The sequence below is a fragment of the Pezoporus wallicus genome, unplaced genomic scaffold (genome assembly GCF_028554395.1).
Source record: "Pezoporus wallicus isolate ANWC-B61680 ecotype Strahan unplaced genomic scaffold, APGP_CSIRO_Pwel_v1 scaffold_6885, whole genome shotgun sequence".
In the NCBI taxonomy this organism is placed as follows: Eukaryota; Metazoa; Chordata; class Aves; order Psittaciformes; family Psittacidae; genus Pezoporus; species Pezoporus wallicus.
Window position 1 is genome coordinate 704,253 of NW_026638858.1, and position 27,159 is coordinate 731,411.

A 27,159-nucleotide genomic window follows, 5' to 3' on the forward strand; every position below is an offset into this window, starting at 1 on the left:
TCGTATATCCTGAAGAAAACTTCTAAGGGGAGCTTAAGTGTTGCTGACATTCAGAGTTCGTGGAACTAGTTAGTGAGTTTCTTTCTCTAGACTTTTTTGTTTTTCATAATTGCTTCTATTTTTTTAAAAAGAAAGAGAAAGTATCAGACTGTTATGTTTGTGGCTTCCCACAGGGTTGCTGCATCCCTGTCGCTCTAAATCAGAAGCCATAACTTTCCCTTCTTATTTGTTGTAGTTACAAATAAACAGTAACAGTTGCGGGTATAAGCCTTCCTGTGAGCTCAGGAGGCTGTTAGTTTTGGGCTTCATGTTCTGGTTGTATTTAGGAGGTTTGTAAAACAAGATGTGAGCTTTTTTAGTAGGGAAAGCTTAACTCTGTATGCACTTCTGTTTATGAATATGCCTTGCCACTAAATGTACAGACTTCTCCTTTAAAGAAGGATATATTCAGGATACTGCATGTGCTTATAATGACCTTTTGCTATCTTAGTTTGGAACTGATATCATCTAGTTTGCATCATCTGTCTTGGTCAGCATCGAGTTTACTTTTTCTTGCTGTTTTAAGTGACTAATTGTGTGCAGCATTTGTGCTAGGCAAATTGCAGTGCCCTGCTATGTGGGGCAAGTGGTTAATGTAGTCCCCTGTTTCCCAAAGCTTCATGTCTGCATTAGGCATATGAAAACAGTTAACTGTCCAGAAGAAATAAAGCTATAAATCTGCCCTTTTATTGGTGGTGGTGGCAATAATAATACTACCTTACGCTATTATTTTCTTGGAGTTCTGGTAGTTTTATTGTTTTTTTTTTCTTGAATGTCTGCAAATTGAGCTCACTTGCTTAGAAAGTAACTAAGGCAGTAAATGTGAAGGCTCAGTGCTTTGCTGATGTACATTTTCAACAAGGCGTGCATTTAACTTTGTCTCTTTAAAATTACCCTCCTCTGTCCTCCCCTGCTCTCACCAGTGTTTACCAAACAGTCTTCTTAGTGACTGTGGTGGTGAAGTCATTGGAAGACATCTGTAATGCAACTTGGAATCACAAGCTGTTTTGTAAGAAAGCTGCTGCTGTATTTATATACTTCTTTTTACTTCTTAGTTGCTGAAGGAGCAGCTTTGAGGAGCAAAACAAGAGTTAAAGTATGTATTTGCACCAGGGAATGTTGGTTTGGGGCTTTTGGGGGGTTGGCTTTTTTTTGGTTTGGATTTTTATTTTTTCTCCCCCCTTGGTATTCAGGTGAGTGGATTTTGTCAGAAAATGCCCAATTCACGAGTGTTCCTGTGGAGAATTAAAAACTAATACATTCAAGTTACGGGAGCTTTATTCCATCTGTTCCAAAGACGGATAAGGATGGCATGTGGATCTTGTCTTCCCTCATAGGGCTGAGAAGTAATTCCCTTTAGGAAATACAGCACAAACAACTGAGCAGAATCATTTGTATGAGGAGTGAAACACACCTGGTCTACAAGAAGCCTCGTTTGTTTGTTCCTGGAGTTGATTTGTGGTGTGGGCTCATGCTTTTTTTGGTAGATGTTAAGTAAATTTACTTACTGTGAAATAATCCAAGGTATAATTTTAGTACTTTTGTAAATTAACAAACCTTTTCAACTCTGTTTAAAGTTGTTGTGAAAGTGTTGCTTTTCCAGTTTGGAGCAGGAATGGGTGTTTCCAGATGGGAGAGTGCATGTGATCTCTGGGCCCCCTGCTCTGGCTGCCACTCAAGGTCTCATTAGCACTTAACTTCTTCTTTGGTAGCCCTGTATTGGAAGCTGGCCTAAAGATCAGCCTGCTTGGCATTTGTAAAACCTCAGAAATCAGCCCTGTCAACTCTCATGAATGATGGGAGGTTCTTTTTAGTCTAAATTTGACTTGCAGACCAACATCTACTTTCTTGCAAGCTTGATAGTGGAAAGTATCACCTGTGCTTCCTGTGTATGGTGTGTAGTGATTACTTGGATTTGTGATGAACTGTTTAGAATGGGGGGGGTGGAAAAATAACCAATCTGTATTACTAAAATAGATGTACAGGCTTGGATTTTCACCCCAGTAAAGAAGTAATAGTGATATAAATTAGGCAATCTGTCTCCCTCTGGTTTCTTAGGGGAGCTAATTTAAGTCCTGGGGGCTGGGGTAGCTCTGCTAAACTTGGTTCCAGTCATTGCTCGTACCAAGACTTCAGCTTCTGTGGTTCCTCTTTTTTTTTCCTCACTCCTGATAAATAAGTTCAAGGCAAATCTTTACACAGGGGTATCTGCCTATGTAGCTGTCAAAAGCCTTTTTTTTTTTTTTTTTTGTAAATAGTTTTCTTTCATCCAGTGTTTTGCTTCTCTTTATCTAGCACTAGTTTTAGCTTGTTATTCAGTATAGTGCAGCAGAAACAGCTATTCACAAAAATAGCCCTGATTAGACAGGCAGGTGAGGTGTATTTGTCTGCTCAGGTCACATAAGTAAAAAGTCATTCTGAAGTTATAATTAATTTGAAGTTCCATTGTTGTCAGATTAGGCATAGTAATAGAGCATATGCAGAGATTAAAAATACATTATTTACTGTGGCACTGTCAAGGAATTATATCTTCCTCCTTGGCTTGTTTTTTTTTATTATTTTTATTTTAAATTTATTTTTTTTTTAGCTAACAGAATGCAGCACTGGTGATAATTGTGTTCAGACTGTGGTACTTGTCCTCAGACTGAAGACTTATGACCTGGTAGAAGTGGATTTTTCTTTTTCTGTTAAGTGAAAGCACCTAACAGACTTTTTAAAACTACGAGCAAGTTCCCGTTGGGACTGGGTGTTATGGTAGACATTCACTTTCCTGTAAGATATGATGCATGATGAATTTCTTAGAAAAAAACAGCAGCTGTTAATTAATATTGAGGTTTTAAACGATGACGTGTTCTATTTTCATCTGCTATTGAGGTAAACAAATTACCATCAAAGTATTTTTAAACAATGTATTTCAACTTGCAGGTGGATACAGACAGACAGATGGCAGATAACAGGTATGTTGGTCTGTTGGAGTTAATTCAAGGTAGTTGGAGCCAACTGTATCTGGTCTTCTGAGGGAGAGTATTTGTTCTACCTATGAAGAATGGATTACCTAACTTGGATAATCATAGAATCATGGAATGGTTCAGGCTGGAAAGGACCGTAAGATCCATCTAGTTCCAGCTCCCTGCCATGGGCAGTGATGCCTCACAGTAGACCATGTTGCCCAAGACTCTGTCCAGCCTGGCCTTGAACACTGCCGGGGATGGAGCATTTACCACTTCTTTGGGAAACCTATTCCAGTGCCTCCCCAGCCTCACAGTAAAGAACTTCTTCCTTGTATCTAACTTGAACTTCCTCTGTTAAAGTTTGAACCCATCACCCCTTGACCTATCACTACAGTCTCTGATGAAGAGTCCCTCTCCAGCATCCTTGTAGCCCCCCTTCAGGTACTGGAAGGCTGCTATGAGGTCTCCAAGCAGCCTTCTCTTCTCCAGGCTGAACAGCCCCAATTTTCTCAGCCTATCTTCAGATGGGAGGTGCTCTGCCCCCGTTATCATCCTTGTGACCCTCCTCTGTACTTGCTCCTATAGCTCCATGTCCTTATGTTGAGGACACCAGAACTGTACATGTTACCCAAGTGGGGTCTCACAAGATCAGAATAGAGGGGCATGATCACATTCTTCAACCTGCTGGTCATGCTTTTGATGCAGCCCAGAATAACATAGTCTTACTTACAGGAATTAAATGGCAATATTTTTTTTCTAACTAGACTGTGTTTCCTTACAGCAAGGACAAAATGCTTGCTTCATACTTACAGGAGAAGCTGAGACTGTAGTGTATCAAATACAGAATTCCTCTGTTCTTGGATTAACATAATTTGTGTCTTAATAAAGTTTTCAGCATTCATATTCAGTGTTTCTTCAAGCCCTCAGAGAATTTAGTCCTCAGTGTTTCTCTAATCTGTATGATTTAAGCATGCAAGAGGCAGTGTTCTGTTTTCTAGTTTTAATTGCATTTTTGGAATAAGTAACAGTGGTGTTAAACTGGTATAAATGCATATGTATGTGATGCTGGCCTTTCGGGGGTAAGCTGGATAAGCTAGTCTATCTGGTAACTAATAATACCCAAATACCCATTTTGCCTGTATTGTATCTTTGCTCCTTTTGTGTTTGAATTAAGGTTAATTTCAGCAATACCCATTCTGCATTTTGCAACCTACAAATTAACAGGGAAAACACGGAAAGCTTGGTGGGAGTTGACCCGTTCTGGGCCCTGTCTTTCTTCAGCACAGGAAGTTTCATTGAAGACGTTAAGGCAGAGAGGTGGGGACGACAGGGTATTTTCTTAGAGTAGAAGCAAATGTTTTTAATGTTAATCAAAACACTTGCTACAGAGTTTTGATTTTTTTTTTTTTAATCTTCCTTTCTCACCTGAATCCCTTCTCATGTTTTTCTTCATCACTTAACACTAAAAGGGTGTCTTGTATTTTTCATTTGTGAGTAATGACATCTTCCTGTTCAGAGTGACCCAGTACAGAAGAATAGTCAGCCAGGCATTCACTTAATTAGATTAATTTATCTGTCAAGTGTGGTTTGGTTTTGGGCCTTTTTTTGTGTGTTTTGTGTTTTGTTTCTTCTTTTTTTTCTCCTTTTGCATCCTGTTCATCTGAGGAGAACTAGTTTCATATCCAGATATCCTAGTTCTGAGAAGCTTGTAGACATAAATACATATCTTCTATAAACGTGTGTGGTACTAATACTTGTCCTGTAGTAAACACTGAAAAAATTGAGAATACTTTTGTTCTTAAATGCTAAAATTTTTATAAAGGGATGCCTTTTTAACATTATGGTTTTAATTCTTTTAGTAAAACGGAAGATACTCCTTCAGATTCTGTGGAGGCTGCTAAAAATGCAAGCAACAAAAAAGGTAAAAACTGCATAGTAGTAGGTGACATTACAAATGTGTTGCGTACTGTTGCTTTGTATATTGAAGCTTCTTTATCCACAGTTCCAAAATCTTTATAGTCAAAACTACACGTGTTCCCTATTGAAAGCAAAGCAATGGCTTCTGGTGTAGCTGTTCACTTTCTCATGTTTTCCATGTTTGTTGCAGCCAAGAGCAAAATAGAGGCTATATTTTAGTGACAGCGAAAGTATTTTTGTCTATGTTGTGGCTAGGATGCTTCTCTATGCAAGTGTCTGATAAGTTTTCATGCAAATAAGGCTGTATAGACTAGCTTTTAACAACATGTAATCTTTATCAGCATAATTATTAAAATAAGCAGTCCATATCTGTGTTAACTCTTTACTATCTTGTATGTAGGAAAACACATTTTCATAATATGTCTTCCTGAGGTTTTTATTCTTTGTTTGGAAGGTCTGCAGATAGCTATTGAATAATGTTTTTTCAGATAAACCTGTGTGTGGAAAAGCTACAGTCCCATTGCTATGAACTCAGATGCTCAAATTTACAAGTTATAATGAAATACATTTCACATATGTAGTCATCAAATGTTGTTTAGGTCTCAGTATTTAAAAAAAAATAGCCTTTGTGACTGGCAATTGGAAATGACATGTGAACTGGTAGACACCATTGAGTAATTCTTATGGTCAAGTTACATTCAGAAAAAACAACAGCCCCAACAAACAATAAAACAACACACAAACCCAACTATATAAAAGCTTCATCAAGTTAGTGTGCTGTGCGTTTTATTGGTTTTTAATGTCTGGGGAGAAGAACAGTGAGAAAGAATGGAAAGATTTAAAAAGCAAACGTCTTCCCACTGTGCCCATCTGTGTGGTTATTAGTAAGGATTTTTAACTCTTAACCAGAGGCATTTTAGATCTGACCTCCCATAGAAATGGCCTTCTGTGAACTATTGTGATGATTGAGGGGTCTTGCAGGTTTCAGAAGTATCCTGATGTAAAAAAGTAGTTATCAAGGAAACAGTCATAGTGCTATCCTGCTGTGTTGTACAGTGCACAGTTTTCATAATTTTTTTCAGAAGTTGGTCTAACTGGAAAACACTTTGGAAGTATAATTCAGTAATTTTCTTGCAAATTTATGTGTGGTTTATAAGCTACGGCTAATATAGAGAATAGAGAAACTCCTATTTTGCATTTTCTTACATGAAATTTGCTCATCATCAATGTGCAGCTTGCTTCTGAAAGCAAAGATTTGACATATTTGCAAAAAGGCACATTTTATATCACTATCTAATTTTATCTTTCTGAAATCTCATCCTGAGGTAATTTTGCTTGAGTTATTGGTTAACAATAGTGGTGCTGTTTGAGATCCTGAAAATATTATTTTTACTGTGACTACACTAAGATGCATATTATGACAAAAGTACTACAAATATATTCAGATTTGTTTTAAAAATGGTTTTCTGTCTTCATAGAAAAGCTGTCAGACCAAGTGATGCAAAATCCACAGGTCCTGGCAGCTCTGCAGGACCGTCTTGACAACACAGCGGTTACTCCTTCAAGTTACATTGAAACGTAAGTACAGGGCATAACAAAAGTCTTGAATGGCTGAAAGCTTAGTAGAATATTATTACTGTGTAATTAAGTTAGGAAATTAGACCAAATTATTTACTTAAGAAGAATGGTTGATTTAAATCATGATTTGTGGTGGCCTACTTCTGGAAGGAAGAGTTAAGTTTCAGTTTACTTACACAAAATTGCAAACAATTTTTCTGGTTCAGTATTTTTCTTGGCTATCACTGTTGTCTTTTTGTGTGGTTTTTTTTTTTTGTGGTTGGTTTGTGTTTTGTTTTGGTTCCACCCCCACCCCACCCCCCTTAGAAATATGTGTAGTCTGTTCCACTGTCTCCCCTTCCCCATTTGCCTTCTGTGACCTGTATTCTGTCAGGGCGTGCACGACATTGGTTGATAACTTCCATAAAAGTCTTCTTCAACATGTAGTGGAAAGTTCTGCACCTGTAAATCCCTAGTTTGAGGCTTAGTTTCCTGTTAACTGTAGATGTATAAAATCTTGCCTTTAGCAGATATTTGTGCTTTTATTTCTTGACTGGGAATAGCTGATAGACCTTTTTTTTTTTTTTTTGGGGGGGGGGGGGGTGTTAAAATAAAAAATCCCCAAACAAAACACACACACCAAAAAAAAAAAACAACCCAAAAAACTGGTATAAAATTTATAAAATTTCTTTTACCTGACTATATTTAACTATTTAATAACTTAAAATACAGATGGGGAATGTGTACTTCTGAGTATGATCCATGAATCAGAACTTTCCCATGTGGAATCCACAGTTCTTATTTGTCATGGATAGATCTGCATAACTTGGTCTCAAAGCTTAAGTGTAAACCAAGGTATTAATTTCAGATTTGTGAACTACACAGGAAGGGTGGTGGCCACAGGGAATGGAACAGAAAATGCCTTTAAGAACAACTTGGATAGGAGAGGATACTTCAAACTTTTTGAGATAGGGTTTGAAGAAATGCTTATATTTGATGCAAGCCTTTTATTTAAAGATTGCACTCAGTTACAAGCTTATTTCACAGTAATTTGTTAAATAATGCTGAGGCAACTGTCTTTTAATCTTAAGAAATTTTTTTGCTTTTTAGTTTACCAAAAGCAGTGAAAAGAAGAATTGATGCCTTGAAACAGCTACAGGTGAAATGTGCCCATATAGAAGCTAGATTCTATGAAGAAGTACATGATTTAGAGAGAAAATATGCAGCACTCTATCAACCCCTTTTTGATAAGGTGGGAAGACCATGTATATAATCTCTGTCTCCTTCTAGCTGAGTCATTTCTGTTTGCATATATGTAATTCCACATTGTCAACTACATTCCTGGTTTTTCCAATACAGAGAAGAGAGTTTATTAATGGGGAAGCTGAACCCACAGATGCAGAGTCAGAATGGCACAGTGAAAATGAGGAAGAAGATAAACTAGCTGTGAGTACAAGTTGAGTAATGAACTACAGATATATCACATTGTGAGAATTAATTTCTGTACAGTGTTTTCCATTGAAAGAGTCATCTTTTGGAAATAAAGGTCTTATAATTAATGTGCTCTTGTGATGAGTCACTGCTGTGTCCAGTGAAAGCTTTTAAAAGTTTAGCCTTTTTTTTTTTTTCGCATTTGTAACTTGGGTGAATTGAAAACTTGCCTTTGTTTGCACTGTTCGTAACCTGTTAGCAGTATCTTTCTGATAATGGGTTCCATTCCAGTGCTACATGATACCCCAAGGTAATAAAAGGCTGGCTGTTTGTCTGCCTGACTGCTTTATTTTGGGAGACATAATTAGCTTGCTTTTCCATAAATACAGATTAAGCACATCACCTAGTCATAAAATTAAGTTGACCTAATAAAATGCATTCTGGCTGGTGGATTCCTACTTGCCTGTTGAGTAGGAGCTAGATTTAGGAGGGACAATATTTGTAGGCTGCCTTTTGCTCTCCTATCGTCTTTTTTTGAGGTGTATATTCATGGCTTCTCTGTCTTGGAGAAGCAACCTGCTTAGAGTGCCGAGTTTGCCATTCTGTCAGGCTTTTTTTTTGCATTTTTTTCCTTGGCATGTTTTCCTTCAGTTTCCTTTGGATACTGTTCTGTATACAAAGCAAATTGTTCTTTGTTTTTTACTGATCTCAAGAGATTTAGCATGACGTGATACTCCATATGCATAAGCAAAAAAAGTTTGTTAGTCTTTGTGTAAATACAGCATTGACAAGCCATTTTCCATGCAATTATAGGATAAGAACCATGTCTAGGTAGCAAGTTAAAATGCTGCTTCGCATTCTTGGCTAGTCATAACCCAAGTAGCTTCTGTTAAGATGAGCTTGCATGTTTGCTGCTGTCTAGTGGCGTGAAAGGAAAGGTGCAATACAAGTAGTTCAAACTGCCAATTTCCAGGTTTTGGAGGGATGGAGAAGCGACTTAGTCATTTTTCTTCTCTATGATACTTGATATCAGTTATGTGTAGGAGATCCTGTGTTGCAAATATTGCTAATTAAAGACACTGTAATGATGAAAAATAACCATGAAACTGAATCTTACCTACTATTCTGCAAAATTGGGAAGCCAGAATGGTACTTCAGAGGGGCAAAGGTTAAAATTTAAGGTTTTAGATGAAACAGTGGCATGTGAAGATATAGGAATTAGATTAATAGAAAAGTAGGAATGTATTTATATTTTCCTGTTTGTATAATGATAGAAATATTTTTTAATTCTTTGTTTGTCAAGTCATTGAAACTGTTACTAGGGCTATTTAGTGTTGGTACAGAAGAATTCCAAATAGGTTGAAAGTAAATCTGAATTAAATGTATGTATGTTTGGTTGCGTAAATAAACCTCGTGTCTCTTAATTTATAGAAAAAAAAAGTAAATTTTAAATGTTCCTTAAACACAGCTTCTTATATGGCAAATGTTTTGTACTTCTACCTCTGTTAAATATATTGAGAATTTTTAATTTTTTAAATTTTTCTGTATTTGTTTCCCAGGGAGACCTGAAAAATGTAGTGGTAATAGAAGAAAAAGCAGAGGAGGCAAATGTCAAAGGAATTCCAGACTTCTGGTTTACCATCTTTAGGAATGTAGATATGCTAAGTGAATTAGTACAAGTAAGTTTTTCCTCTGAAATGGATAATTTTTGTTCTGTCTTTAAACAAATTGATAATTAATAGTAAGTGCTTGTGGAATGTGTGTGAGACACCAGATCTTTGTGTCTTCAGAATCCCTAATCTTATTCCTAAAGGTGCTTGAAAGGTTAATGAGGGACAAGCAAAACAGCTGACCCAAAGTGCTAAACACTGTGTGGATGTTTAAGATCTTTTAACAGCATTTGTTTGGTAATAAAATGCAAGTTTATGTGTTATTTACAACAGCCATTCCCCTGTAGTTTTGTTAATTTAGTTGTAAAGGCTTATTTTGCACAGATATAAGCATACACATGGATTGGTTGAATTAATGTTAAATAGCCTATGTGGTTTTGCCCTCAGTTACATTAATGCTTATAGTACTGTTGAGGAAGAATTCCCTGAAGTGAATCTTTCTAAGAGTCTCACCAGCCATAAATATCCTGAAGGAATTTTATTTTCAGTTGTGTTCGTGCAGCCTAGCATGGTAGCAGCTTTATTTGTTGAAGATGAGACCTAACAACTGAGAATTTGGCACAGGGTGTTTGCATCTGCAATTAAGAAATCGGGATCAAAATCTGAACTTTGTTGAATAATTACAAGGTTGGTTTATTCTTTTTTTTTTCTTAAGAACAGGTTGAACAAGCAAGATAGGTAGCTAGGTTAAAATTTTGTTCTTCTGAATATTGCCTGCTGAATAGGATTTTCAATTTTTTTTTTTTTTTCCTTAGGAGTATGATGAACCTATCTTGAAACATCTGCAAGATATTAAAGTTAAGTTTTCTGAACCTGGACAGCCTATGGTGAGTTTTCTCTAGTTGTTTCTTATGAAGATTGTAGTTACGAAGTGAACAGCATTTCAAAATTCTTATTCCGCTATTTTTGGCTGGTGTGTGTGTGGAGCTTCTTTGTAGGCTAATATCTTCATGCTTTCCTGAACCTTTACTCTTTCATTCTTAACTTGGTATCATTGTAGTTTCTAGATCAAAATTCTAGCTGAATTCCATCTAGTTTTTATTTTCTTATCTCTTAAATTTCAAATGAGTTACTAGTAAAGCTACATGGCTGCTTTTGATCTGAAAATGAATTGCAGAAAAAAATCTAGATGCTACTTGCTATACTGAATATAGTGTAGCTACGTGACTTAATCAAAACCAGTGATGATGAATGCTATGCCTATTGGAAAGGGTAGGAAAATACTAGTCTTTTGAAAGTGTACCTAGTGAGTAATTTTAAAAGTACAACTTTGCTTTTTTGTTTTTTTTTTCCCAAAATTGTTTTTCTGTTTAATTTCAGAGTACAGAAACAGATACTATGTTTGAAAAGAAGCTGTTCTTTTGCTTATTTAGTTCATGCAGACTGTTCTTGAACTCCTTTGGAGGGGGAGGCAGGGAGGATGTGTAAGCTCAAATCCCACCTTTCTTTCTTTAAACTTTATCATTGTGGCTTTCTCCTTATGTTTGGTGTTTTTTGTTTTGTCTTGTGGAGTTAGAGTTTTCTGATAGTATAAAGAAGATTTTTTTTTTTTTTCCTAAGTACCTTTAAGTATTATAAAAGTTGATAACAGCTGAAAGTGTTTGGTTTGGGGTTTTTTTATTGTTTGTCCTTGTTTTTCTGTTGTTAGTACCAAGTAATACACTTTAATAATAGGTAAAAGAAGTAGTATGGACAGAGAAGAGAACAAAGTAAAGTATTCTGAGAATACTGTATTCTGAGAAGTTGGTCATTTTTCTCTTGAAGCGTATCTGTGGGTGTTTGGGTGATTTGGGGATAGTTTTTTTTGCCTACGACATTTTTATGTTCTTATTCAGCTTTGTTTTACAGTACCTTAAGTTGAAGAACTGCTCTTAAAACATCAGTGGTTTTATCTTGTCTTGCACTGTTCATAGCCTCTGACAGCATGTTTCTGTGAATAGGTTCCATTCCAGTGCTATATGAAATCCAGTAATGAAGGCTGACAAACTCCATGTCCCTTCTGTATTTGGAGACAAAAGGATGCATTCCTAACTGCTTGAATAAAACCTGTTGTCCAGTTTGTGTGTGACTGTCTTGTCTGAAATGCTCTGGCTGTTGAAAATTGGTGCACCAATGGTAGCTTTGTACTGTAAGAAGTTCACATACCAGTGTGCAACAAATACACTAATTCTACTTGGGATTGGGCTTTGCCACTAGAAAATATATGTGATAGTTAGGAATTCTTTGATTTACTGTTGACCCAAAGTGATGAACTGTAGTTAATGGTCCTTCAAAGGTAGATTTACCTGGCTACAGTTATGATGCTTAAAAGTTCTGTTTGCTGTAGCCTATATATAAACTTTTAACTGCATGAAATGCAAGTAATTCCCTTGCTATTTTTTATTTATTTGTAATTTTGTGAATAAATGTACATATGTTTGTATAAGTGTAATTTCTCATTGTATGTATTTGGACATTGGGATTGTTAGCTAGCATGCTCAGACATGGATGATGCATCTGGGTATAACTTACTAGCTTGAAGTAAGAAAGTTCTCTGGTTTTGGGGGTGTTGGGTTTTTTTGGAGTGTTTTTTTTTTTTGTGGGTTTTGTTTTTTTGTTTTGTTTAACTTAATAAGAATATCTCACACTACAGGGAAAATAGAGAAATACATGCTACAAAGGTAAGCTGGTATCAAAAGGAAAGATGTCCAAATAAAGACTACTGGAAATGTCTCCTAATTAGCAGGGATAGCATTGAATACTGAAATGCAGTCTCTGCAGACATTTTTGTCCTGCTAGTCCTTGGGATCCTACATGCTAGGTAGTGCCACTGGTTACCTGTTTATAACCCCACTGATGATTTGTGGGGTTATTTGGGTACAAGTGGTAGCTGTGGTGGTGGTTGAGCTGAGTTTATAAGTCTTCCCCTGAGCATGTTTGCCAGAGAGATTTGCCTTAGCTGAAGACGCTTGCCAAACCATACTAGCTGTCTTGAATTGCTTTAAAATGGAAGTGAAGCTGAAATAGGCTATGTGAAGCCAACAGATACTCCAGTACACATCTAGTTCCAGTCTCCATCACTCCTTAACCACTTTCTTTTCAGATTTCAGTCATATGAGTTGATTTCATGGGGCCTTAGACTTAAGGGTCTTTGGGTAATGAGTGAAGGATAAATATCTTTGACGAATAGGCTGTTCTCCCTGGATTTAGTTAACCTGTCCCCACATGGTGGGCAGAGAGAGGATGGCAAGACAGACTTAGGTGATAACAGACCATTTTCTGGCCAGAGTCTGAAGAATGCCTGGGAAAGTATATTCAAGGCCAGTGTTTTTGGCACTCATCTAATGTGTTATGTATGCACACTAGGTCTAGTTCCTATGGCATGTTGTTGGAGGAGTAAATAAGATACTTAATGTTCTGCATGCTGTGGCTGTGCAGTAGGTATGGTGATGTTGGGGAGGGGGAGTTGACTTCCAGTTGCTCTTTGTTGATGTTGAACTCGCCCGGGTTTTTTTTCCTGTTTCCAAGAAACTAAAGCAATGCTGCTGAAAAGCTTTGTTTCCCCTGTTCCAAGGCAATTCTAGTTTTGTTTTACTTTTAAATAGTTCATAGTTGATCCTGAGTGCAAAGTGGGCATATGTAGCATTGTGTAAGCGGTTGTGAAAGCTTTACAGATTAGAAAATTTATGCATTGTGTATGCTGCAGTTTTCCATAGCTGGAACCTTTTGTTCTCATGTAAGAAACTGAATTTCTGCAGACGATTTTCAGGTGCCACAGGAGGTTCAAACATAAGCAGAAACACCTGCTTCAGGCTGTAACCTGTCAAGACATGTATAATCTTAGGCTTCGGTTTAGAAAGTCAGTGTTTGTCTGTGGGATTTTCTGTTATCAAATAGAAAAAAAAAAAAGCCTGGCTCATGGTGGAGTGCTCTGTTTACAGACTCCTGCAGTCTAAATTTTTTTTTTTTATTAGAAATAAACTCTCAGTTTCTTAAGATCATGACATTGAATGATCAGAGTGCAGAGTAGCAGAATGTGATGGTGTTAAGTCTGATGTCAGAATGACTTCAAGAACTTCATCACCATAGTCAAAGGAAGATGTCTAGGCTTCCATAGAAGATGATACCAAGACTTTTCTCAAAGTATTTATTTCTAAGATTGCTTTTAAGACAGCAGTTCTGTATGTAAAGATGAATTAAATGTAGCAATTATCTGATTGTAATTTGAATGTTTAATACAAGCCAAGGTTGTTCTAGCTTCCTGCATGTTCAGAATTTGTTAACATGTTTCATTTCCTGCTTCTACTGTAGTTCAAAAGATAGGTTTGCCATAAAGTTCTTACTTTCTCCTGTATTCAGAGTTTAATGGTAATTCTGCTGATGCACTTTCAAAAATAAATATTAGTGGTAACATTATAATGGAACTTTCTTCTAGTCTTTCTCATTAGAGTTCCACTTTGGGCCCAATGACTACTTTTCTAATTCAGTCCTGACAAAAACATACAAGATGAAGTCAGAGCCAGACAAGACGGATCCCTTTTCATTTGAAGGACCTGAAATAGTTGATTGTGAGGGGTAAGGAAAACTTGATATTTAATTCTCATGTTTCTTCTGGAAGTCTAGTGATTTGGACACCACATGGGTTTTATTTGGGTAAAATACTGTTCTGTCCAACCTAACCCTTTCTCTTCCCCTTTCTCTGGTCTGTAATCAGTGTTCAGTGCTGCAGCAGAGCTGAGACAACTGAAAAATTGTTTTGAACCTTCATTTTCTTAGCTTCCTTGATGTTTTCTCTGATGTTTTTGGGTGTGTTTTTTGTTTGGGTTTTTAACCCCTTCAAGGGTATGTTTCTGGGGTTTGGTGGGAGGTTTTTTTGTTGTTGTGTTTAGAATTCTGAGGAGTTTGGGGTGAGGTTAGGAGTGAAGGACTTTTGGGTGTGTAGAGTTTTGGTGGGTTCTTTTCCTCCCTCTCTTTCCTTTTCCTCCTTCTTTCCTTTTCCTCCCTCTCTTTCCTTTCTTGGTGGGGGGTTTTTGGGGTGTTTAAATTTGTTTTTTTGTTTGTTTTTTTGGGGTTGTTTTTTTGACTGTTTTTTGTTTCTGTTGACTTTGACTATTTGTCTGTAGGACAAGATATTTTGAGTCGCATGAGGGTTACTGTGACACCATTATTTCCATTAGAAGAGAGCTGTCTGTGTTCACAACTCATTCTTTACTGTATGCAGTTTTGGGTTAAACGATAGGTGGATGGAGAGAGACTTTTAATTTGGATAAAGGTGTCAGTTTGCACAATAGCAGAAAGGAACTGGAAAGTAAGCTCTTTCTAGCTTGCTATACGTGACTGCTAAGTCAGTCTGAGTGCTGTGCTTTGGAGAGCTGAAATGTGCCTCTCCCTGTCCACTCTGTTTTATTTTTAGGGTGACTGGATGCTGCCTTGGGTCTGTAGTGAGAGAACGTAATGTATTGTTTTCTGCTGGTCCAAGTGTTGGAAGAATAATTCTCAACTGATGAGATTTTTTCAGGAATAGCCTAAAATATGTCCTTAGTTACAAAACTCCAGTAATTGGGGCAAAGATGTATTAAAGTGTAGACTGGGGGCGGTGATTACCCTGTGAAGGCAAACTATTTAGCTTTTTCATTTAGGGGAAATGTTTCCTATATCCAACATACACATAGTCTCTAACCTACATCTTCTCAAGTAGATTCAGTTACTAGTGTGTAAAACTGGCTTTTTCTAAAGAATAAGCAGTCTTACAAGTCTTGATGCTTGTTGCTCTAATGTTCAGTTCTTTATTTTCACCTATGTCCTTTGTTGAAATGCTGTTTCCACGTGTTGCCTCTAGGTGTACTATTGACTGGAAGAAAGGAAAAAATGTTACAGTTAAAACAATCAAGAAAAAACAGAAACACAAGGGTCGAGGCACAGTTCGAACAATTACTAAACAAGTACCCAATGATTCTTTTTTTAACTTCTTCAGCCCAATAAAGGGTAAGCTTGGAAACTGAGAATTCAGGATTTATTTTGATGTATTCTTGTTTATACAACTTAAGCCTATAAACGATTTATGTTGCTGCATTGTATGTTTTCTTCTAACTATGGTAAGGTAGCAAGCTGCAGCCCATCCAAACAGATAATTTTGTTCTGATGTTGTTCTCTAGAATTTGGCCATTAGGTGTGCTGTGTGAACAGGATTCATAGTATAAAAAGAGTCTCATGTAGAATCTCCTGAAGAAGTTGATTTGTTTTTACCACATAATGGCTCCACGCATCAATTTGAAATTTTTAACATGTAAAAGAAATCTTACAGTGTTAGTCAAGTTATAACATATGAGTTTCATTTAAACCTCCATGTTAAGTGACAGAACTTCCTGTGATTTCTTCTGTGTTAAGTGATTCCTAGTGCTCCATATGTACCCTCCTAATTTTCTTAGTTACCTAATATTAGATGTGTACTCACATGCTTAAAATAATTCAGGTGGATTCAAAAAACACTTCATGATACATATCCCATTGTACTCTTTTCCCAAACGTGAATGGAAGAAGCAGTGGACTTCACAGATGTACTGAACAAAATGGACATTAGTTCTTGATTCAGTCATGGGCTATTATGAGCTATGTGTCCCTTGTAAATGCCGATGCAAATGGCTTTGCCCACGGGGATAAGAAACAAGTGATAAGTGTTTCTGATGTTGGAGTTTGCTTGCTACAGAAATACCTTTTAACTTTATTATTTATTTTTGTTACAAGTAGTTGCTGCTTTCAGAAAGGTTTGGAGAGTTGTTTGCCCCATGATTGTTTTGTATTGGTTGTTTTGGTTTTTTTTTTCACATACTTTGGCAGTAGCTGTATAAGAAAGCTGTAAGCTATATAAAGACTATGAATTTCTGTCAGCAGTTGATGCTTGCATTTTCAACTTGAGAACAGACTGAGCCAGATTATAACTTTCACAGTAGGATCAGAGTAGATTCTGAGATAGCACCTGAGTAGAGGAGGAAAATACGGTTTTGGTTGTGAGCTGTTGGTTTGGGGTTTTTGTTTGGTTTTTTTTTTTCCATTTGTTTTTAAACAAACAAAAAACTCTACCCTCTTCCGTACTGGCTACAGTACCAGGCATCTTCTCAAACAAGTGCATTTATTGAGGGTTTTAAATAAATTGGAATTGTATTAAGGGTTAAATAGCTTCTGAAGGACTTTATAACTCCAGTATTTTCTAGTATGAGAGTCTTTACACTGTATTTTGTTTTTAATATTGAGGTGGGGTAGATTATATAAACTATTTTAAAATTTACTGTCCTTTCTTTTTACAGTATCTGCTGATGGAGAGGCACTGGTAAGGTTACATTTATGAAATTGCACAGTTGTGCTTTGCCATACCTTTTTTGCTGAATATCTCTATTGTGACACTGTTGGCTTCTTCTATTAAACTCCTTGTGTTTATATTATCATTTTTGCTTTTGCAAAAGCTGAGCTTTGCCTTGTGAAAATGAAATATATTGTTGACTTCTTAATGTGTTGCTATTTTGCTGTTACAAATCTTGCTAATCCAATACACCTGTAATAATCACTGCTGGGAAGTAGTTATTCTCTCTAGCCACTCAGTACTACTGTGTGGCTAGAATCTAGCTTTAAAAAGAAAAACAAAAGCAGTCTGAAGCATTCTGAATGATTCTGTAATGTCGTGTGTCAGAAACAGCGAAGTGTATAGGAGCCTCTTCAATAGAAGGTGTTTTGGCAGGTCAGTAGCTTGCATATAGAAAGTAGGGAAGTGCTTTTAGACTTGCCTTATTTCTTTTATTGTTTTGAAGCCCAGTATACTGAAAGTACACGTGACCTGAAGGTGGTTGTTGGCAGTATGATGTTTCTCAAATCTGTAACTTTGAAATACTTGTGATATGCTACAGAGGAGCAAACAAATTTTTAGTAGAAAAACTGTCTTGCTTTACAGGATGAAGATTCAGAGTTTACTTTAGCGGCAGATTTTGAAATTGGACACTTCTTCCGTGAAAGGATAGTCCCTCGTGCTGTGCTTTATTTCACTGGGGAAGCTATAGAGGATGATGATAATGTATGTATGCTATCAGCATTTTGCTTATTAGTCACTGTGTAGATAGAAACACTATCCTTCTTTTCTGGTTAGTGTGTAGTATTAATTACATGAGAATAGCAAAGATCCTGAAGAGATTCCTGTTACTAAGGAACAGGAAAGAGTCACTCAACTTGCTATGAATTATTAATCTGTGCTTCTGGAAGTGGCTTAGTTTCAGTTACTGTGTTTGAATATGCTATTACTGCAGAAAATTTTATTCGAATATTAGCAGGGCTAATAAAACCTTGGATTTGTCTTTCAGTTTGAAGAAGATGAAGAAGGTGAAGAGGAGGTGAGATGCATACTGTATCTTTTATAGATAACTAATTACCTACTGTATTTTCATTCTATAAATAGTCTTGCATAGAACAGAAAATAGTTGTTCATAAATCCTCTTGTGTATGATACTTCTTTCCAAGAGAGTTCATGACTTACAAAATCTATGACTGTTTTGTGCTTTCCACAAGAACATTTATCCAGATTTTTCTGGTATTTTAAAATACCTGTTACTAAGGCAGTAGTGGAATTTGGCTGTCAGCTTTTAGTTGTTATAAACTTAGAAAGACTGGGCCTTGCTAAATGTAAAGTAAAAAAGGAAAAGCATGCAACTGCTCAGGGTAAAGGTTTATTTTAGGCTGGAATTTCTCATATACCTGAAGCTTTGATCTGTTTACAGTAGTGTTGTCCGAATACAAACACTATACTGTTAAAAGGCTTTGCACAAAGCCACTAAATGATGCCATGCTTAAATGAACTAATACCCTTTACAGGTAATTATGTTTTTGTTTTACTGCTTCTACTGTAGTGTTCTTGCTCATTGGTTAAAGTACATCAGAAGTTACCGAGCTGGGGGTCTAATGTAAGCTGACAGCCTTCAGTATGCAGTCTCTTTTATCTCTTTGCAAGTTGTGATACACACTGCTGGGCTTGGGCTCTTGAGTGACTAAACACTTTCTTACTGGGCCTTGATAGAAGTGTGTTCTTAATCTGCCTGCTGTATTTAGGTGTATGTACAACAGAGTGCAAAAATCCTGTGCAGAAGTATGTAGCTTGGCTGTAGTAATCCAAATAAACAGGCCCTTTAGAAAGAGGTAAAAAAAACAAAGAACAAAATTAGACATATATACTTACTGCCAGAACTGTAAAATTCCAAATAATGTCAGGTAAAAGTTAAAAAATTGCTTGGAAACTGCAGTAGGAAGGTTGCCTTAAGCCATGCTGAATCTCTTAAATCTGTGTTTTAAAACTTCTTTTAAATATTTTGCTTTAAGATTTTAACGATGCAAAAGTCTTTTAAGTCAACCCAAGTAGTTTTAATGTTGACATCCAAAACACTCTGGAATATAGTGGTACTATCATTTACTATTTTTTTTTTTCCATTACAAAAAGTTGCACTTTTAACCTGTTTTAATTTCTGTTAGTTTATCTCTATTTTGTCATAGGAGTTGGAGGGGGAAGAGGAGGGAGAAGAGGAGGAGGATGCAGAGAGTGATCCTAAGGTAAAATTTTTCTGTGTACTTAAGTCATAATGCAGACTTTAATTGTAAGCAGTGTACCTAAGGTTGTAATAGTTTGTGAAAAGATTGATAAATTAAACCAAAACCCACCCTATTTTCTGACTGCAATGTTTTAATCTTCTTCAGCACTCAAAATTGCTCTTAAATGAAAAGTTAAGTGTTTCCCTGAACTGAGAAAATGAGGGTTTCATCTTCCAACATGCACCAAGAAAAATCTCCAAACTATGTGCCTTTACCTCCTAATGGTATCTCTGTGTAGTACATACTTTTTATTTAGGAAGGTCATATTCAAGTATTTTGTAGCTGGACTTCAACTTAGAGTTATACCTGATAAATCTCAACTAGCTTGTTTATTTTTCTTAAATTGTTCTTTTTGGTTGTCATGATAGCTGCAATTTAGACTCCACATGTCTGTAATCACTAGAAACCAAAAAAAGTTAGTCCCCAGCTTTGAATTTTTAATTTTGAGACCTGGTTTAGGATTCAGACTTAAGGGTTACTGTTCCTTCTGATAAGTGTTTTTCAGTCCTTCAGTCATGGTAAAGCTAATGCTTTACATTCAGTGAAGCTGGGACAGTGACACACTTGCGTTCATTTAGTTCTTAAAACACCAGCTTTTAATTTTTTATAAAAGGCACAGATGAGGAAGTGAAGGGCATGCAAAACTGCTTGATCTTTGGGTGAAAGTCTTAGCAGCTTACCATGTCACTCTTCTGACATAATTTTATATACCTCATCATGTCACTAGTCAGTGCTCTTGTCACCAAGAGTTGAGCTTGGCTTTCTGTATACTAAAGAAAGCCTTTCTTGTGGAAAGATTGGCTAAATGGGATTAGAGTAGCAGAAATGAGTATTCTCAGTCTGCTCTGCAGGATCAAAATGCAGTATTGGGACAGCTGAGAAACAGAATATTAGTTCTAAGTCAGGGTATGTTTGTGCTAAGTATCAAATATCCTTTTAAGGGATTTGGTTTTCTGTAGAAAAAAAGCTTAAGGTATCTTGGAAGGTTATGGTTGTTGCCTCCTGTATTATTCTGTACATTTCATTTTTCATTTATGCTGACAGTTCCTTTCAATTTTTTCCCATTTAGGTGTAATTTAAGTCTGTTTATCATTCATACATTTATAGGTAAGGTGGAATTCCATTCATAACTAACTTCCAAGAGTCCCATTTTTAGCCATGCAATGTGGTTTGTTTTCTAGGGTCTTCCGGTTTGGGTTTGGTTTTGTTTGTTTTTTCCTTGTATGGGGAAAAAGAAATGGGGGTATGGTGACCTCAGACTTTAGATTTTATTAGTAAAAGCTAGAAATAAATGTGTATAGAAATGAATGCCTGTAAGTCATATAATTAAATTACATTTTTCAGAATGACCTCTCTGCCTTCCTGGCACAACTTCTACTTTGCCTTTGTAGGAGTCAAACTGTGTTTTATATACACACAATAGAAGATACTGGAACTTGTCAGACTTTATTTTTTCATTGTTTCTGATTTGATGTTGCATCTTTTTACTGTTTCTGGTATAGTTGCAAGTTATTTTTTAAACGTGTGTTTTGCTCTTCTTGAGCTCTTGTAAGTCATCAGTTTGCTTAGTGTGTCTTTTCTAACATAACTCTTATATATGTGGCCTGACAAAGCCAGTCAGTCACTCTTGCAGGCCTTTTCCTGAACACTTACGATTCTGAACAGGTATTGATCTTCTTATTGCTCATCTGTCTTTTTATTTAAAAGAAGAAAATGAAAGTTCTTTCTATTGTATACTGTCATCTTTCACCTTTAATTCCATGTCTCATAGAGAGCAATGCCTGCAACAGGCTCTGTATTCTGCCCGCCCCCCCCCCCCCCCCCCCCCATTTTATGCTTGTTTCTATCTTTTTCTTTTTTTTTTTCCCCCACTTTGGTTACTTAGGAGAAGCTGTAGTCTTTCCAACTCATTCCCTCTATGCATAGATGGTGTCCTTCTCTCTTTGTTAAACTTGAGCAGTGGTTTTGTGTTTTGTAGTGGGTTCTTTTTTTGTTGTTTTGTTTCTGATCTGATACGTTTTGAGAAGCCAGACACCCTGCTTTAATGTACTTGTACTCTTTATTCACAACAGTAGGAGAACATCTGTTTGTCGCAACAGCTTAGATGTCATCCAGCTCCAAACTGTTACACAGCTGTCTTTCCTTCTTACAATTAAACTGAAGCCAGTGGTTGACAGTTGGGTGTTTTTTTGGTTGGTTTTTTTTTTTTTAAAGTCAACTTGGAATTCTGTTTTTTGTCTTCTAAGGCTCATACCGCTAATCCTGTTTTCCATTTCTTCTGTTCATCCCATTTTCTGGTCCTGTTTCTCCCTGTCCCTTGCCCCTCTTTGCCTTTCACTCTTTCCCCTCTCTCCTACCCCACCTCCCACCCTCATCTTTCTTATATCTAGAATAGATTTCATGTACACAAAATTAATTGTTGTTTGGTCTGTTTCCTTTCAAACCCTCTTTCTCCTCTTCGGTCATTTCCGTATTACCACCTCTTTCATCGTTGCACTACATTTCCTATGTACATGTCGACACCGTTTGCTTTAACTTTTCTTCCTTCCTTCCTTTCACTCCTGTCAGTTTTCAATACATTTGACTTATTTCAGTTAGTACCAGATCTTACGCTTCATGTAAGTTGTGGCTTTGGAAAACTAAGGAGTAAGTTTAAGTAGCTTCAGAAGATGCTACAAAACTAGATAAATGTACTTCATTTAGTATATTTTTCTGTGTGTTTGCATACCCTGTTCCTTTAGCTGCTTCTGTTTCACCTTGCTGATGCTCTGCTTGAGTTGAGAAGCAGCTGACATAATGTAGAATGCTGTTTAGAATTATGAACTAAAAAGCTGCTGTAGGGAGAGACTGCGTGTGCTTCGAGATGCTTGGCCTATCTTCTAAGTAACAGTGGTAGAAGGGCCTGTTAGCAGCAAATTCCTAGTCAGAACCTTTGAAACATTCTTCCTAGTTGTGGACGCGGCAGTTCAGACTGGGTTTACTACCTGAGTATATATTTGATATCCTTGCTTTTTCTCATTCAATAACGTGGATTAGAAAATGAACAAAAGTAAGTTTTAGCTTTAGGACCCCTAACTTGACCAGCTCATGGCAGGACATTTGAATTATGGAAGGGCTTTCTGTATTTGCTGAAAAGGATGTCAGCTTTAGTGCCTTCTGCCTGCATTGATCCCACTGTTGGCAGCCAACTCTCTATGGGAATTAGATGAGATCTTGATTGGCTGCCTTTGCCTGCAGGCTTCTTTAGCAGATGGGAAGCTTCCCAAATAAGTAGGTAAAGGGTCAGTTGTTCTTTGAATCACCTAGGAATGTATCTTGCCTCGTCTGTTTAAACCTTGGAGATTAATAGAAGCTCAATGTCTCTTTCAGCAGTAACTTTATGTGAAAAAAAATCTGGTTTGAAAGGATTAAATTGCTAAGGTGAATGGCATGGGTACTTTGGTCTTATGTCCCCATCCTCTAGGATACCGCATCAGTTGGATGAGTAGACAGCGTGGGCAGTGTGCATGAAAGTCATGAAAGCAGTATTACTACAGACTTGCTATAATTATCCATTCTAGCCCTATGATCCTCAAAAATTTTAGGTGGTGGAATTCCCTCTTTAAATTGGATGTATGTCCTCTGTCCATGAGCATGTGATAACAGTGTAGCTGATGTCTGAGCAAGTGGTCTGTATGTATGCTAATTAGCTTTAGCTTCTTATGTTGTTCTCCTGGGTAATCAAATGCCAGAAGAAAAATGTTCGTGTCTGTTGTAGGAAGAGTGGGTTGGGTTTGTTTTAATTCTGAGCAAGTAACGCAGTAAGTAAAAGTAGGTGGCAAAAAAAAGCTGTATATTGATGCTTGTTAGCAAAAGAAGAAAAGCTAAAATATTTAGCTTATATATCTCCACTGGGACAGCGGAATCAAAGGCTTAGAGTGTTTAAACTCCTTGCACAGAAAAAGTAAATACTGTGAAATAACTTTAAAGGTGTAATAAATAAATAAATCAATCCTACCTCTTTTCCTATGAACTTAAGTCATTGGTCCTGAATACTACAGAGAATCCCTTTTACAACAAGAATTCTTACTTGTCTGTGTTGCTCATAGTGAGCTTCAGTGTGTGTTTGCATCTAAATTTACTTTAAAATAAGATACAATTCTTCCTTACGTTTACCAGTTAAAGTCTTTCCGTTTGGTCTCTATTGCCTGGCCAATGTACTTTACCACCTTTCCAAGATATCTTGGGAAGTTAATTTAGGGAAAAACGGTGTGAATGGAAGTCTTGCTAGAAAGGGAAGATGAATAGTGCAGGGTATATCTAAGGTCAGTGAATGGACTGGTAGTGGTTGGCTGACCAAATGTCACCAGGAGTCTGGGCACTTTGGGAAGAGCATGCTCAAGCTTAATAGCCTTGCCTGAGGGAGTATGGATGTGGTATCTCAATCACACTTGCAGTTTGTGGTCTGGTCCCTGATCTTAGAGGAGTCAGTAGAGACCAAAGATGAGTTTCAGCATACATGTACCTGATGAGCAGCAGTAACTGGAAAAATTGTACTTGTCTATCTGTGCTTATTTGAGTCTGGTGGGTAGCTGAAGGCAATATGGAGTTCATGTGCTGGCTTGTCAGCAAGAGGAGCCATGCTGTGCTGTGAAATTTGAAGAAATTTAATTTTGTTGGAATCTGGATCTGAGATACTGCCTTGTTACTTTATGGCCTGCTTTCATACATGTGCTCAAGATAGATATGCCCTCAGCTCTAAGCTAAAAATAAACCAGCAGTATTTCTCTCAGAGTTCTCAAAGAACTTACTCATATCTAAGGAACCCTTAAACAGTCTTACTTTTTTGTCTGAGAGCAAAAACTGAAAGGTCCTTAAAAAGGAACTTTGTAATCTCAGTGACTCAGTTTTTACAGGACAAAGATTTATATGCAGTAATGTGATGTAAATGTTTATAGAAACAAAGGCAAGTATAAAGAAAAGATAATGAAGTTTATCAGAAAATACAACTATGGTTTTAGCTGATCGTTAAAATTGGCTGGAATGGTTGCAGTGGTCAACGTAAATGTGTGATATAAACATAGCAGGTGAATAGGAAGCAAGAAAGGAGATGGAAAGTACTTTCTAAATAATGGGTTTGTTACTTGATTATGGCTCTTACCCAGAAAGCATGGGGGAGAGGAAGTGATGCTGTGCACTACTCTGCAGCCATGTTCAGATACAAAGCAGTTACAAGAAAAACAGATACTTTTGGAAAGCTTTTTGATAAAAATTTTGTTCTTTGTCTGCGTCTAAGTGAAAAGGCATAGCATGCAACATATTACCAGTGGCTGTCACTAATTTTTTTGAGAGAGAATGGTAATTGTGTTCTATGTAAACATATTCCTCTTATTAAGAGGGAATTTGTGCTGTATTAAGTCTCAGATCAGAGAAAATGAATTCACATCAGTGGTATTTGGAACCCCAGGCAGATGAGAGAGCACGAAGTTGAAGTTAGCCAGATGTGCTAGGGGAGGAGAACCACAAGGAAGAAAAGTCTGAAAGGCCTTTGGCACATCTATGCAGAAGAAACAGTGTTCGGCTTTAATCCAGACTTCCAGTAGGGATAATAGTGACCACTGTAAGCTTAAAGCATTTAAGGTGAAAAGAAAAATAGTCTGCGTTTAGTGCAGAGTATCAACAGCAGAACTTACGATAAGGAATTGCAGTTGCACCTGTTCTTCCTCACTGCAGGCAAAAAGCTTAAGTTGTCTTAGCTCTTGGCTACTTTACATGTAATGAGCTCTTGTGTGTTTACTTCTTTTGCAACACATGAAGCTTTTTAGGATAGTTATTAAGAAGCACTTTATTTTGTGGCGAGTGACATTCAAGGTGTCATTTTTTTATATGTGTATTTTTCTTTACTAGAACTCAGCAGGTTTCTGTGACTGCTGTTTGTTCATAATAAACTATATTAAGAATGGTAAGAGAAGCAAACTAGAAATACACGGAATAAATTATCCTGCTTTCTAAGAATCCTGTTTTACAACCAAAAAAGCAAGAAGTGCAGTGTAAAACCTTAAGTTCTTAGCTGTTGGAGTACTTGTTCTCTTTCCCAAATACACTTCCTTTGCCAGAGGGGAAGTTGTTTTACTACCTAATGAAGGGGTTTCTACTTTTACGTATTCAGATTAACATGTGGACTTCTTGCCTAGTGTTACATTGTTGAATAGCTACCTGCTGGTGATGCAGAACCGTGAAGAAATCAACCCATTAATTAAATTTTTATCACCTTAGTTTAAAGGGTAAGGCTTCTTCCAAAAAAAAAAAAAGTGCTGCAGAATAACAAGTTGCCCTCCCTGCCTTACTCTCTCCTTGGAGTTGGTGAGGAGATGGCCTTTTATTGTTACTGTTCAATAGGAACTGAAAGTCAAACTGAGCTTCTGGCTGGGGGGAGTAGAAGGTGATTTGCTTTCTTGTTTGTCTGAACCTTGGCCTGTTGGGTGGAACATAAAGAATGCAAATGTAGATTAAAAATATTACGGGGCCCCAAGCAGTTGGGGGCAAGGGAAAATCCAGTATACATGGTGACTGCTCTTCAGACCTCTATGGTGTAGCTCAAGTTTACATATAGCTTTTTTTATACATGCTAATGAAAGCTCTAGCTAATTCAAAACTGCGTAGACAATTTATTTTATTTGTTGAAGGGTTTTCTTGTATGCCACCTTAATTTTTAACTGTCTTGTTGTCTTTGTCCCTTTATACAGAAAGATTCCAGCCAACCTGCTGAATGCAAACAACAGTAATAAGGAAATGCCACTTGGAAGCGATAGTTGAACAACTCGTAACAAATATTTGGATACCTGGCCTGCAGTTCAGGATATTCCATTGCTGCAGCACAATCTTATTAACAACGCTTAAAATTAATTTGTTTTAAAATGCATGATTTTCACTAACTTTTCTTTATTGCTTAACATGTACAGTGGCAACTTCAATGCATTTGGGAAATAGGAGGTTTAAATAAAGCACGCTCTACAGCCGTTGGTACACTGTAGCTACGTATGTCAATAGGCCGTTAGAGCCTTTTGCCCTTTGCATAGGGGAATAGTCCAGACTACCAAGTGCAGATTATCCATTTTCTTGTCAAACATTGAAAATTGCAGAATAGCAACATACTGAGAAGTTAAAGTAAATGGATTACATGTCTGATAGATGAAACAGATAGAGCAATATGACTTTTTTTTTTGCTAGCTCCCTCCCCACTTTTTTAATGTTACTTGCAACCTACAAATTGAACTAGTGCTTGAGCAGCTTTAAATGTCATATTTATTATCTCAGTAAAACCAATTGAATTGAAGTAACTTTACTTCATTAAAGGGGGTGTCATATTTGAGACTTAGTTGTTCATCTTACTATTTATTTATTCATGTTTGTAAGTACTTTGACAGAATTAGTGCTTTTTAATAGTTTTTAATATACTTGAAATCTTCATCTTTTGCATACAATATGGTTACTTGTAAAACAAATAATTGGTCTCATTGTGGTAGTCTAGACAGAAGAAATGAACTTGCATCAAAATGACAGCTCTTCTGGATGAAGATCAGAACACAAAGGCCAAACTCTTTCTGTTGATGGAAGTGGGTTGCAGCCAAAGAAAATTTCCGGTAGTCTTGTTGCTTAGTGTCCAGCATGGAAGGACCTTTCACTATGAACACAGAAATTTATCAAATTTCAGTTCAATAAATTTGAAATCTTGGTGTCTTACTTGCAACACTGAAATTATTCCATTACACAGTTTTTCTTTAAAGCTCTGAAGTCTTCAGAACTACCTTTTGTTGTTGTGTGGCACTTCAGGTACATGTTTCTAGTTTCAGCATCCGTTGCCAACTTCTGGCAGCAGTTGAATAGCACCTGTATCAACACTGTGACCAGGCATGTAGAGTGCTCCAGCCTTACTTTACACATTTGTAACTTAATACAGTGTTTTCAATTTGTACAGAATAGATAGAATATTCTATTAAAGTTGTGAAATATGA

General features: G+C 36.8%; 1 protein-coding gene and 2 non-coding genes across 7 annotated transcripts; all 3 read left to right on the forward strand.

The window, feature by feature from the left end:
* Positions 1–1,099: 1,099 nt before the first annotated feature.
* Positions 1,100–27,159, forward strand: NAP1L4 (nucleosome assembly protein 1 like 4). Of its 5 annotated transcripts, none has more exons than XR_008972569.1 (16): positions 1,101–1,135; positions 2,965–2,996; positions 4,850–4,911; positions 6,386–6,485; positions 7,575–7,716; positions 7,824–7,910; positions 9,455–9,574; positions 10,321–10,392; positions 13,980–14,119; positions 15,384–15,529; positions 16,849–16,871; positions 17,487–17,606; positions 17,890–17,919; positions 19,049–19,126; positions 20,235–20,272; positions 25,891–27,159. XR_008972569.1 is itself a non-coding variant. In XM_057412842.1 (16 exons), the coding sequence occupies exons 2-15, from the start codon at positions 2,983–2,985 to the stop codon at positions 20,238–20,240; spliced, it is 1,119 nt and encodes a 372-aa protein (XP_057268825.1). In that variant the 5' UTR covers positions 1,101–1,135; positions 2,965–2,982; the 3' UTR covers positions 20,241–20,272; positions 25,891–27,159. The 5 variants fall into 5 exon arrangements, 3 of the variants coding, with proteins under 3 accessions (XP_057268827.1, XP_057268825.1, XP_057268824.1); XM_057412842.1 differs by having other exon boundaries at positions 19,070–19,126; XR_008972570.1 differs by lacking the exon at positions 20,235–20,272.
* Positions 8,132–8,259, forward strand: LOC130601080 (small nucleolar RNA SNORA54). The gene has a single exon (XR_008972587.1). It is a non-coding gene; the product is annotated as a small nucleolar RNA SNORA54 (small nucleolar RNA).
* On the forward strand, positions 11,464–11,582 carry LOC130601081 (small nucleolar RNA SNORA54). Its single transcript, XR_008972588.1, has one exon. It is a non-coding gene; the product is annotated as a small nucleolar RNA SNORA54 (small nucleolar RNA).

What these genes read in the sequence shown, in the direction of transcription:
- NAP1L4 (XM_057412841.1), top strand. An exon ending in AGGAAGAAGATAAACTAGCT is followed by an intron (nt 7,911 to 9,454) that starts GTGAGTACAAGT and finishes TTTGTTTCCCAG; the next exon opens with GGAGACCTGAAAAATGTAGT. An exon ending in CTTCTTCAGCCCAATAAAGG is followed by an intron (nt 15,530 to 16,848) that starts GTAAGCTTGGAA and finishes TTCTTTTTACAG; the next exon opens with TATCTGCTGATGGAGAGGCA.